The 13,470-nt window shown below is 45.2% G+C and overlaps 1 protein-coding gene across 1 annotated transcript in view; it reads right to left on the reverse strand.

Moving 5' to 3' along the window:
- The window catches only part of rps6kal (ribosomal protein S6 kinase a, like), a 67,055-nt gene extending 54,048 nt beyond the window's left edge, over positions 1-13,007 (reverse strand). The window contains exons 1-2 of the mRNA XM_029719840.1: positions 12,631-13,007; positions 1,344-1,403 (exon numbers count right to left, since the gene is read on the reverse strand). Of these exons, the coding sequence (XP_029575700.1) occupies positions 1,344-1,403; positions 12,631-12,693 (123 nt within the window). The 5' untranslated portion in view covers positions 12,694-13,007. The remainder of the gene's footprint in view (positions 1-1,343; positions 1,404-12,630) is intronic.
- Positions 13,008-13,470: the final 463 nt, after the last annotated feature.

Raw genomic sequence — 13,470 nt, forward strand, 5'->3', positions numbered from 1 at the left:
GAGTCCTGACCGGGACCAAGAAGTCAGCCCACATCACCCCAGTCCTTACTGAACTCCAGTGGCCTCGGATCAACTAGAGGATAGACTAGAAAATCCTCCTGAGAGTCTTTACAGTCTAGAATAGAGTGAGGGACCTCTCTTGGCCCTCGCCTATAGAATGCTCTCCCTGACCATCTGAGAGACACCCCATTAAATCGGAACTTTTAAAACGGGACATAAAACCCATTTCTCCAGACTGTTTTTCTTCAAGTCCTAATCTGGAAAGTGCTTTTAGCACCAAGCCTCTCTACTGATTATAAATGTATTCTGTTATTATGGAAGGTTTTATTTTATCTTTTTTTGTTGTTGCGTTTAACAGGTACGCCACCCTCCACCGGGTACGCCACCCTCCACCGGGTACGCCACCCTCCACCGGGTACGCCACCCTCCACCGGGTACACCACCCTCCACCGGGTACACCACCCTCCACCAGGTACACTACCCTCCACCACCCTCCACCAGGGTCGCTACCCTCCACCAGGGTCGCTACCCTCCACCAGGGTCGCTACCCTCCACCAGGTACACCACCCTCCACCAGGTACACTACCCTCCACCAGGTACACTACCCTCCACCAGGTACACTACCCTCCACCAGGTACACTACCCTCCACCGGGTACACCACCCTCCACCAGGTACACTACCCTCCACCACCCTCCACCAGGGTCGCTACCCTCCACCAGGGTCGCTACCCTCCACCAGGTACACCACCCTCCACCAGGTACACCACCCTCCACCAGGTACACTACCCTCCACCAGGTACACTACCCTCCACCAGGTACACTACCCTCCACCAGGTACACTATCCTGAAAAGCTCTATACAAATTACTATTATTATTTCTACTACTACTGCACACACCCTCCATGTACCTCACACACCCTCCACATTCCTCACACAGTGACACACACCCTCCACGTTCCTCACACACCCTCCATGTTCCTCACACAGCGACACACACACCCTCCATGTTCCTCACAGTGACACACACCCTCCATGTTCCTCACACACCCTCCATGTTCCTCACACACCCTCCATGTTCCTCACACAGTGACACACACCCTCCACATTCCTCACACAGCGACACACACCCTCCATGTTCCTCACACACCCTCCATGTTCCTCACACAGTGACACACACCCTCCATGTTCCTCACACACCCTCCATGTTCCTCACAGTGACACACACCCTCCATGTTCCTCACACAGTGACACACACCCTCCATGTTCCTCACACACCCTCCATGTTCCTCACACACCCTCCATGTTCCTCACACAGCGACACACACACCCTCCATGTTACTCACACAATGAGTATAAGACTCTCCCTCGTCCATGGGCTCATCCAGGATCTGGTGACCATTGACCTGGAACACACACACACACACACACACACACACACACAGTAAACAACCAGGTCAACACAATACAAATCACACATCAACATCTACAGAGCTGACACACAACACAATGGGAGCGTTCCAGCAGGTCAATTTGGTTAAGTCAGTGAAAACTAGAGCTGTTCCCGACAAAATAAAATCTTAGTCGACCGAAAGTCGCCTGTTCATTCAACCAATCGTACATTTTTAAATGCGTATTTTTCCATATATAGACACAGCCTATGTGTTTAATAAAATCAATTATAAGCATTGAGCTTGTCTGATGCTTAAAGCTTATGGTTTGATGAAATGAGACAAATGCCCCAAGAGGGCACCAGAGATCTAGATAACCAGAAGAAAAAAACCTGACCCAACTATTCTCTCCTCCTGCTGGCTTTCGCAGATTCTGCCATTACTCTCCTGAAGTTGCCGGTAAGAGGCAACACCAGGAGACTGCAGCCTTTCTCATGTGGAACGCCAATTTATCTTACTATTTCACCGATCTGCGTGCCTGCAAGTTATGGTTTTCATATGTACATTTTTGTGAAAGCTTCATTTAATTGATAACATCTTCATACCTCAAAATCATTGTCATGTGGTTAATCAAAATTATATATAAATGTAAATGAAAATGATACTAACCGAAAAATGTACTTCCATTGCCAACTACAATGCATTCGGAAAGTATTCAGACCACTTGACTTTTGATACATTTTGTTATGTGTCAGCCTTATTCTAAATGGATTAAATAAAGGTTTTTCAACATTTCTGGCAAAATATTTTAAAAATGCACGTTAGTATTCAGTCCCTTTGCTATGTGACTCGAAATTAAGCTCAGGTGCATCCTGTTTCCATTGATTAATTATCCTTGATGTTTCTACAACTTGATTGGAGTCCACCTGTGGAAAATTTAATTTATTGGACATGATTTTGGAAAGGCACACACACCTGTCTATATAAGGTCCCACAGTTGACAGTGCATGTTAGAGCAAAAACCAATCCATGAGGTCGAAGGAAATGTCTGTAGAGCTCAGAGACAGGATTGTGTCAAGGCACAGATCTGGGGAAGTGTACCAAAAAATGTCTGCAGCATTGAAGGTCCTCAAGAACACAGTGGCCTCCATCATTCTTAAATGGAAGAAGTTTGGAACCACCAAGACTCTTCCTAGAGCTGGCCGCCCGGCCAAACTGAGCCATCGGGGGAGAAGGGCCTTGGTCAGGGAGGTGACCAAGAAACCGATGGTCACTATGACAGCACTCCAGAGTTCCTCTGTGGAGATGGGAGAACCTTCCAGAAGGACAACCATTTCCGCAGCACTCCACCAATCAGGCCTTTATGGTAGACTGGCCAGACGGAAGCCAGTCCTCAGTAAAAGGCACGACAGCCGGCTTGGAGTTTGACAAAAGGTACCTAAAGGACTCTCAATTAGAAACAAGATTCTCTGATCTGATGAAACCAAGATTGAACTCTTTGGCCTGAATGCCAAGCGTTACGGCTGGAGGAAAGCTGGCACCATCCCTACAGTGAAGCATGGTGGTGGCAGCATTATGCTGTGGGGATGTTTTTCAGCGGCAGGGACTGGGAGACTAGTCAGGATCGAGGGAAAGATGAACGGAGCAAAGCACAGGGAGACCATTGATGAAAACCTGCTCCAGAGCGCACAGGACCTCAGACTGGGGTGAAGGTTCACCTTCCAACAAGACAACGACCTTAAAACCTGTTGAGGACCTGATCCCGGTATTGGGATTTATTGACAAGAGACCATGGCGGGAAATTCAAAACTGCAAGAATCTAATAATTTCAATTTCTCAAACAATCAACTATTTTTCACCATTTGAAAGATAAACATCTCCTAAATCCAACCACATTGTCTGATTTCAAAGAGGCTTTACGGCGAAAGCATAAAGTTAGGTTATGTTAGGAGAGTACATTGAAAATAGCTGTGTGTAATGTTGTCAATTCAAAGACAGGCGTCACCAAAAGCAGATAACCAGCTAAAATTATGCACTAACCTTTGACAATCTTCATCAGATGACACTCATAGGACATTATGTTATACAATAAATGCATTTTTTGTTCCATCAAGTTCATATTTATATCCAAAAACAGCATTTTACAGTGGCTGTGAAATTCAGAATTTTTTTCTCCCTCAAATGCTTCCGGTGAATCAGCGTTACAATTTACAAAATTACTATTCGAAAACATTGGTAAATTATAATATTGTCATTCAAAGAATTATAGATTAACATCTCGTAAATGCTACCGCATTGCCAGATTTCAAAATAACTTTACTGGGAAATCACACTTTGCAATAAACGGGGTGCTATGCTAAGAACAATAGGCTAGGATATACAGGTTAGCACCATCTAATATCAATAATACTATTGTAAATAATCCCTTACCTTTGATTATCTTCATCAGAAGGCACTTCCAGGAATCCCAGGTCCACAACAAATGTGGTTTCTTTCGACAAAGTTCATAATTTATGTCCAAATAACTCCAAGTTGTTCCATGTTGTTAGGCGTTCAGTAGGCTCCTCAAATCTAGGGGGGGGGGGAGTCACGACGAAAAGTAAAAAAAAAATCTATTTACGTTCGTTCAAACATGTCAAACGTTGTTTAGCATCAATCTTTAGGGCCATTTTTAACGTGAAACATCAGTAATATTTCAACCCGACCTCTCCTGTGTCTTGAAAAACATTTTTGAAAAATGTCTCGCCTCACATGCACGCGCAGGTGCGTGCAATAATGAAGTGACGACCTCCCAGGGACGTCAACTTCCCTGCATTCTCATCCGGTCCCTGTTCATCATAGACGCTTCAAACAACTTTATAAAGATCTTTGACATCTAGTGGAAGCCGTAGGAAGTGCAAAATGAATCCTTTGTCACTGTGTGATCTATTAGCAATGACTCGAAAATAGTACAGCCACAAAATTCTCATTTCCTGGTTGTATTTTTCTCAGGTTTTTGCCTGCCATATGAGTTTTGTTATACTTACAGACACCATTCAAACAGTTTTAGAAAATTCAGAGTGTTTTCTATCCACATCTGTTAATAATATGCATATCCTAGCTTCTGAGTTGGTGTAGGAGGCAGTTAAAAATGGGCACATATTTTTTCAAAATTCTCAATACTGCCCCCTAGCCCGTAGAGGTTTTTAAGCACAAAGCCAAGACAACGCAGGAGTGGCTACGGGACAAGTCTCTGAATGTCATTGAGTGGCCCAGCCAGAGCCCGGACTTGAACCCGATCAAACATCTCTGGAGACCTGAAAATAGCTGTGCAGCGACGCTCCTCATCCAACCTGACAGAGCTTGAGAGGATCTTCAGAGAAGAGAAACTCCCCAAATACAGCTGTGACAAGCTTGTAGCGTCATACCCAAGAAGACTTGAGGCTGTAAACGCTGCCAAAGGTGCATCATCAGAGTACCGAGTAAAGGGTCTGAATACTTATATTAATGTGATTTATTTTTATATATACACATTTGCCCAAATTTCTGAACCTGTTTTTGCTTTGTCATTATGGGGTATTGTGTGTAGATTGATGAAGAAAAACAACTATTTAATCAGTTTTGGAATAAGGCTGTAACGTAACAAAATGTGGAAAAAGTTAAAAGGGTCTGAATACTTTCCAAGGGCACTGTAATATTCACTACCGGGCAAAAGTTTTAGAACACCTACTCATTCAAGGGTGTTTCTTTATTTTTACATAGTAGAATAGTAGTTTACTATGAAATAACACATATGGAATCATGTAGTAACCAATAAAGTGTTAAACAAATCAAAATATATTTTAGATTTGAGTTTCTTCAAATTGCCACTCTTTGCCTTGATGACAGCTATGCACACTCTTGGCATTCTCTCAACCAGCTTCACCTGGAATGCTTTTCCAACAGTCTTGAAGGAGTACCCACATATGGTGAGCACTTATTGGCTGCTTTCCCTTCACTCTGCGGTCCGACTCATCCCAAACCATCTAAATTTGGTTGAGGTCGGGGGATTGAAGGCCAGGTCATCTGATGCAGCACGTCATCACTCTGCTTCTTGGTCAAATAGCCCTTACACAACCTGGAGGTGTGCTGGGTCATTGCCCTGTTGAAAAACAAATACTAAGCCCAAACCAGATGGGATGGCGTATCGCTGCAAAATGCTGTGGTAGCCATGCTGGTTAAGTGTGCTTGAATTCTAAATAAATCACTTGACAGTGTCACCAGCAAAGCACGCCCATCACACCATCACACCTCCTCCTCCATGCTTTACAGTTGGAACCTCACATGCAGAGATCATCTGTTTACCCACACCGCATCTCACAAAGACACGGCGGTTGGAACCAAAAATCTCAAATTTGGACTCCAGACCAAAGGACAAATTTCCACCGGTCTAAAATCCATTGCGCGTGTTTCTTGGCCCAAGCAAGTCTCTTCTTCTTATTGGTGTCCTTTAGATGTGGTTTCTTTGCAGCAATCGACCATGAAGGCCTGACTCACAGTCTCCTCTGAATAGTTGATGTTGAGATGTGTCTGTTACTTGAACTCTGTGAAGCGTTTATTTGGGCTGCAATTTCTGAGGTTGGTAACTGAACTTATCCTCTACAGCAGAGGTAACTCTGGGTCTTCCATTCCTGTGGTGGTCCTCATGAGAGCCAGTTTTATCACCAGTCTCAACGTCAACAGTGAATAGGCTCTGGAATGCTGGCCTTCTAGGCAGAGTTGCAAAGAAAAAGCCATATCTCAGACTGGTCAATAAAATGTTTTTATTAAGATGGGCAAAGGAACACAGACACTGGACAGAGGAACTCTGCCTAGAAGGCCAGCATCCCGGAATCGCCTCTTCACTGTTGACGTTGAGACTGGTGTTTTGCGGGAACTATTCAATGAAGCTGCCAGTTGAGGACTTGTGAGGCGTCTGTTTCTCAAACTAGACACTAATGTACTTGTCCTCTTGCTCAGTTGTGCACCGGGGCCTCGCACGCCTCTTTCAAATCCGGTTAGAGCCAGTTTGCGCTGTTCTGTGAAGGGAGTAGTACACAGCGTTGTACAAGTTCTTCAGTTTCTTGAAAATTTCTCGCATGGAATAGCCTTCATTTCTCAGAGCAAGAATAGACTGACGAGTTTCAGAAGAAAGTTCTTTGTTTCTGGCCATTTTGCGCCTGTAATCGAACCCACAAATGCTGATGCTCCAGATACTCAACTAGTCTAAAGAAGGTCAGTTGTATTGCTTCTTTAATCAGAACAACAGTTTTCAGCTGTGCTAACAATTGCAAAAGGGTTTTCTAATGATCAATTAGCCTTTTAAAATGATAAACTTGGATTAGCTAACACAACGTGCCATTGGAACACAGGAGTGATGGTTGCTGATAATGGGGATCTGTACGTCTATGTAGATATTCCATTAAAAAAAGTCAACCTTTGGGGTTAAATGTGTAAAAAATATTGATACTTCAAAACCTTGAGACTTGTTTATTTTCTGACTGTCCTTTTTGCCATTTCTGAATGTGTTATTCAATGCGTTTCTATGGGGTTTAGTAGACATTTTTTTAGATTTCTTTTGATACCTAAAAGGGTCCTAAAATTCTAAATCAAACAACTAAATGATCCATAGTATGACTATCTTAAAACAATTCCGTACGTCAGCTTTGCACCCTCCCCTTCTCCAAGGTTTTATACTGTAAAGAATGAACACTGTCTCAGTCTACACAGCTATACATCTGGAAGGACGAGCAGTGTTTTCTGTAAGTACATGCTTTAGCAGAAGGAGCTCTATGTTGGTGTCCTCTGGTACATTGTAATGCCTCGATTCCATCTGAAATACACAGTAAATTATTGAAAACTTAATCAACTTCACCTCCCAAATTAGAAAACTAAGTTGTGGTATTGTGTAAAAAGATATGACTTCACAATTTAAATGGCTGAAAATGTATAAATTGAATTTATTGCTAGTTGTTTTGGGTATTGTTAAGATCTAGGTCTATATCATCAGGACTAATTCAGAAGAGAACAGTAAACCTCAACATTTATCCAGTGTACTCTGGAGATTAGTCTTATTTATAGTCCTACTGCAAGATATGTATTGCCACAATGATGTTTGTACTTCAAATTATGTATTTTATTTTTGTATTTAAAAAGCCCACATAATCTCGATAAATACAACTCAACCGGAAACACAAAACACTACTATCCTTTAAAAACACCGTCCTCTACCAGGTACACCAGCCTCTACTATCCTATACCAGGTACACCAGCCTCCACCAGGTACACCATCCTCTACCAGGTACACCAGCCTCCACCAGGTACACCATCCTCTACTATCCTATACCAGGTACACCAGCCTCTACTATCCTATACCAGGTACACCAGCCTCCACCAGGTACACCATCCTCTACCAGGTACACCAGCCTCCACCAGGTACACCAGCCTCTACCAGATACACCAGCCTCTACCAGATACACCAGCCTCTACCAGATACACCAGCCTCTACCAGATACACCAGCCTCTACCAGATACACCAGCCTCTACCAGATACACCAGCCTCTACTATCCTATACCAGGTACACCAGCCTCCACCAGGTACACCAGCCTCTACCAGATACACCAATCTCCACTATCCTCTACCAGGTACACCAGCCTCTACCAGGTACACCAGCCTCCACTATCCTCTACCAGATACACCAGCCTCTACCAGATACACCAGCCTCTACCAGATACACCAGCCTCCACGATCCTCTACCAGATACACCAGCCTCCACGATCCTCTACCAGGTACACCAGCCTCCACGATCCTCTACCAGGTACACCAGCCTCCACTATCCTCTACCAGATACACTAGCCTCTACTGTCCTCTACCAGGTACACCAGCCTCTACTATCCCCTACCAGGTACACCAGCCTCCACTATCCTCTACCACATACACCAGCCTCCACGATCCTCTACCAGGTACACCAGCCTCCACTATCCTCTACCAGATACACTAGCCTCTACTGTCCTCTACCAGGTACACCAGCCTCTACTATCCCCTACCAGGTACACCAGCCTCCACTATCCTCTACCACATACACCAAGCTCTACCAGATACACCAGCCTCTACTATCCCCTACCAGATACACTAGCCTCTACTGTCCTCTACCAGGTACACCAGCCTCTACTATCCCCTTCCAGATACACCAGCCTCTACCAGGTACACCAGCCTCTACTATCCTCTACCAGGTACACCAGCCTCTACTATCCTCTACTATCCTCTTCCAGATACACCAGCCTCTACTATCCTCTACCAGATACACCAGCCTCTACTATCCTCTACCAGATACACCAGCCTCTACTATCCTCTACCAGATACACCAGCCTCTACTATCCTCTACCAGATACACCAGCCTCCACTATTCTCTTCCAGATACACCAGCCTCCACTATTCTCTTCCAGATACACCAGCCTCTACTATCCTCTACCAGATACACCAGCCTCTACTATCCTCTACCAGATACACCAGCCTCTACTATCCTCTACCAGATACACCAGCCTCTACTATCCTCTACTATCCTCTTCCAGATACACCAGCCTCTACTATCCTCTACCAGATACACCAGCCTCCACTATTCTCTTCCAGATACACCAGCCTCTACTATCCTCTACCAGATACACCAGCCTCTACTATCCTCTACCAGATACACCAGCCTCTACTATCCTCTACTATCCTCTTCCAGATACACCAGCCTCTACTATCCTCTACCAGATACACCAGCCTCTACTATCCTCTACCAGATACACCAGCCTCTACTATCCTCTACCAGATACACCAGCCTCTACTATCCTCTACCAGATACACCAGCCTCCACTATTCTCTTCCAGATACACCAGCCTCCACTATTCTCTTCCAGATACACCAGCCTCTACTATCCTCTACCAGATACACCAGCCTCTACTATCCTCTTCCAGATACACCAGCCTCTACTATCCTCTACCAGATACACCAGCCTCTACTATCCTCTACCAGATACACCAGCCTCTACTATCCTCTACCAGATACACCAGCCTCTACTATCCTCTACCAGATACACCAGCCTCTACTATCCTCTACCAGATACACCAGCCTCTACCAGATACACCAGACTCTACTATCCTCTACCAGATACACCAGCCTCTACTATCCTCTACTATCCTCTTCCAGATACACCAGCCTCTACTATCCTCTACCAGATACACCAGCCTCTACTATCCTCTACCAGATACACCAGCCTCTACTATCCTCTACCAGATACACCAGCCTCTACTATCCTCTACCAGATACACCAGCCTCTACTATCCTCTTCCAGATACACCAGCCTCTTCCAGATACACCAGCCTCTACTATGATCTACTCACTTCTCTTTCTCTCATCTCCGTCCTTGAACCAAATAATCATGATATAGTCCTAGTTCGCTTAAGTAAGCATATTTAGCATTTTACACCTCGTTGAGAAGGTTTATGGTGAACTGTCTACCCACAAGACAACGGTTATCATTAGCATCGCTACCGACTACTTACAGACCGATACAGACTGACAGACAGGGGTGATATTGCTGCAAATTCATTGGCAGATATTGTGTTGCATTTGTCTTTTTAAGCCAATAGTTGCTAACCAGGGTTGGAATAATGTCATGTGGCCGACTCGGACAACCCTAACCCTTTCACCCAGCCTGACAACCCTAACCCTTTCACCCAGCCTGACAACCCTAACCCTTTCACTCAGCCTGACAACCCTAACCCTTTCACCCAGCCTGACAACCCTAACCCTTTCACCCAGCCTGACAACCCTAACCCTTTCACTCAGCCTGACAACCCTAACCCTTTCACCCAGCCTGACAACCCTAACCCTTTCACCCAGCCTGACAACCCTAACCCTTTCACTCAGCCTGACAACCCTAACCCTTTCACTCAGCCTGACAACCCTAACCCTTTCACCCAGCCTGACAACCCTAACCCTTTCACCCAGCCTGACAACCCTAACCCTTTCACTCAGCCTGACAACCCTAACCCTTTCACCCAGCCTGACAACCCTAACCCTTTCACTCAGCCTGACAACCCTAACCCTTTCACCCAGCCTGACAACCCTAACCCTTTCACCCAGCCTGACAACCCTAACCCTTTCACTCAGCCTGACAACCCTAACCCTTTCACTCAGCCTGACAACCCTAACCCTTTCACCCAGCCTGACAACCCTAACCCTTTCACCCAGCCTGACAACCCTAACCCTTTCACTCAGCCTGACAACCCTAACCCTTTCACCCAGCCTGACAACCCTAACCCTTTCACTCAGCCTGACAACCCTAACCCTTTCACTCAGCCTGACAACCCTAACCCTTTCACTCAGCCTGACAACCCTAACCCTTTCACCCAGCCTGACAACCCTAACCCTTTCACCCAGCCTGACAACCCTAACCCTTTCACCCAGCCTGACAACCCTAACCCTTTCACCCAGCCTGACAACCCTAACCCTTTCACCCAGCCTGACCCCCTGAAACCAATAGAGACTGGCGCTCAACATACACCACACACAAACCAGGCAGGCAATCTGTAGATCAATACAAACAGGCAGGTAGGCAGGCAGACAGAGACAGGCTGGCGGAGACTAAAACAATATGTAGATCCATACAGACAGAAAAGATATTCCCAGAAAAACAACTAGAGCTGGATTCCTGCTGCCTGGTCGGCACATCAAAACACAACACAGCTTTTCAGACATGACCAGTCCTAATCTTTTGCAGAGTTACTGTGTAGCTAAACCCTTGATCAAGACTTTGTTCTATTACATTACACCTAAGAGTCTTCTGTAGGGGGAGTTTGGTTAAGATCCCCGACGCTTGATGTGAACATTAACATGCATCACATGTGGTATGGTACTGGAAGCATATCATGTATATTTCATATCAGCATATATATTTATTTTTATATATATTATTTATTTTTTTGGTGTATTATTATTATTACTTTTCACCTTTATTTAACCAGGTAGGCTAGTTGAGAACAAGTCCTTTATTTAACCAGGTAGGCTAGTTGAGAACAAGTTCTCATTTGCAACTGCGACCTGGCCAAGATAAAGCATAGCAATTCAACACATACAACAACACAGAGTTACACATGGAATAAACAAACATACAGTCAATAATAAAGTAGAACAAAAGAAAACAAAAAGTATATATACAGTGAGTGCAAATGAGGTAAGTTAAGGCAATAAATAGGCCATGGTGGCAAAGTAATTACAATATAGCAATTAAACACTGGAATGGTAGATGTGCAGAAGATGAATGTGCAAGTAGAGATACTGGGGTGCAAAGGAGCAAGATAAATAAATAAATACAGTATGGGGATGAGGTAGGTAGGTAGGTAGGTAGGTAGGTAGGTAGGTAGGTAGGTAGATGGGTACAAGTAAAGTAAAGAAAAAGTAAAACATTTTTGTTGCATTTTAGCTAACTCTACCTCTTACCTAATTCTCATAATAATTTGACATAATCTGGATCCCTTCTATCCATGATGACCGCCAACCAGCTAGCTAGCTATCCAGCTCTGTCTGACTGTTGCCGTGGGACCAGTGACTGCTAACAGCTACAATGCTAACTAGCCGCTAACAGCTACAATGCTAACTAGCCGCTAGCCGCTAACAGCTACAATGCTAACTAGCCGCTAGCAGCTAGCTGTTGCTACAATGTAAACACTAGCGCATTACAGTTTAATGTCTGGTCAACAGTCCCCAGCACGACAAAACACGCGGATAGTTTACCTAGCAAAAAAAAAAAAAAAACGATTTAGTTAGACTGACTTTATAGCTAACGTAGTGACATGACGCCAGCTGTCGGATATTTGTAGCGTTACTAGTTAGCCTGCTAAATAAATTAACAAAAAAAATCAGCTAGCTAACATCCACTCGAGGACCGAAGGAACTGATGGAAACAAAACGTTTGAACCGTTTCAACAGCTTGGTAAACAAAAGGTGTAAACAACCCAATATGAACCCGATACATTTCATCAAGGAAAACTACAGTTGCTGCCTCAAAATAAACACAGTTCGCATAAATAAGCAGATAGCTAGCCAGCTAGTTTAGCAACACCACTAGCATTAGCCTAGTTAGCTGCTCCTTTAGCATGCATGTTGTCTCACCATTATATAGTTTCAGTCGCAATTTCATACATTGCTGGGACATAAACACCCATACATCCCATGCAGAAGCTATAATAGTGAACTAACCTCACTACTAACGCTGGTCACCTCCATTTTGTCCCAGGGTTCGTGCGGCTGGGAGAACGGCATCGTAGTCCGAGATAGACTGCCTCTCCAAGCCGAATTCCCCCCCCGCTGATAACCCACCGGAGATTCTGCCTTCACGGTCTGGCACGAGACAGATCTGGGTCACCGGCGCCTACTGCCCGGGGATGATCAGACACCGGGGTCGGGACAGTTTGTTTGACAGGACCATATGGCAACCGATCTTACGTTCTTCTCCCATAGATGAATATGGGCGTCTCTATCCTCAGCATCAATGCACTGAGAGGCCATTGACGTAGCTCTGACGCAATTCAGTTAAGGATTTCCCCCATAATAGGCAAACAAACAAAGCAGGGAGAGGAGAGCAGAGGGGAAGAGGAAAGAAGAGAAGTGCAGAGGGGGAGAGGAAAGGAGAATAGCAGAGGGGGAGGGGGAAGGAGAGAAGGGCAGAGCAGAGGGGGGGAGGAAAGGAGTGGGAGAGTGGAAAGGAGAGCAGAGGGGGAGAAAAAATTAGGGGAGAGAGGGAGAGAGGAAAGGAGAGGGAGAGAGGAAAGGAGAGGGAGAGAGGAAAGAAGAGCAGAGGGGGAGAGGAAAGGAGAACAGAAGAGGGGGAGAGCAGAGGGGGAGAGGAGGAGGGGGAGAGGAGGAGGGGAGAGCAGAGGGGGAGAGGAAAGGAGAGTGGGAGAGTGGAAAGGAGAGCAGAGGGGGAGAAAAAGGAGGGGAGAGAGCGAGATAGGAAAGGAGAGGGAGAGAGGAAATGAGAGGAAAGAAGAGCAGAGGATGATGAGAGTAGAGGGGGAGAGGAAAGGAGAACAGACGAGG

The sequence above is a fragment of the Salmo trutta genome, chromosome 3 (assembly GCF_901001165.1).
Source record: "Salmo trutta chromosome 3, fSalTru1.1, whole genome shotgun sequence".
NCBI classification, from domain to species: Eukaryota; Metazoa; Chordata; class Actinopteri; order Salmoniformes; family Salmonidae; genus Salmo; species Salmo trutta.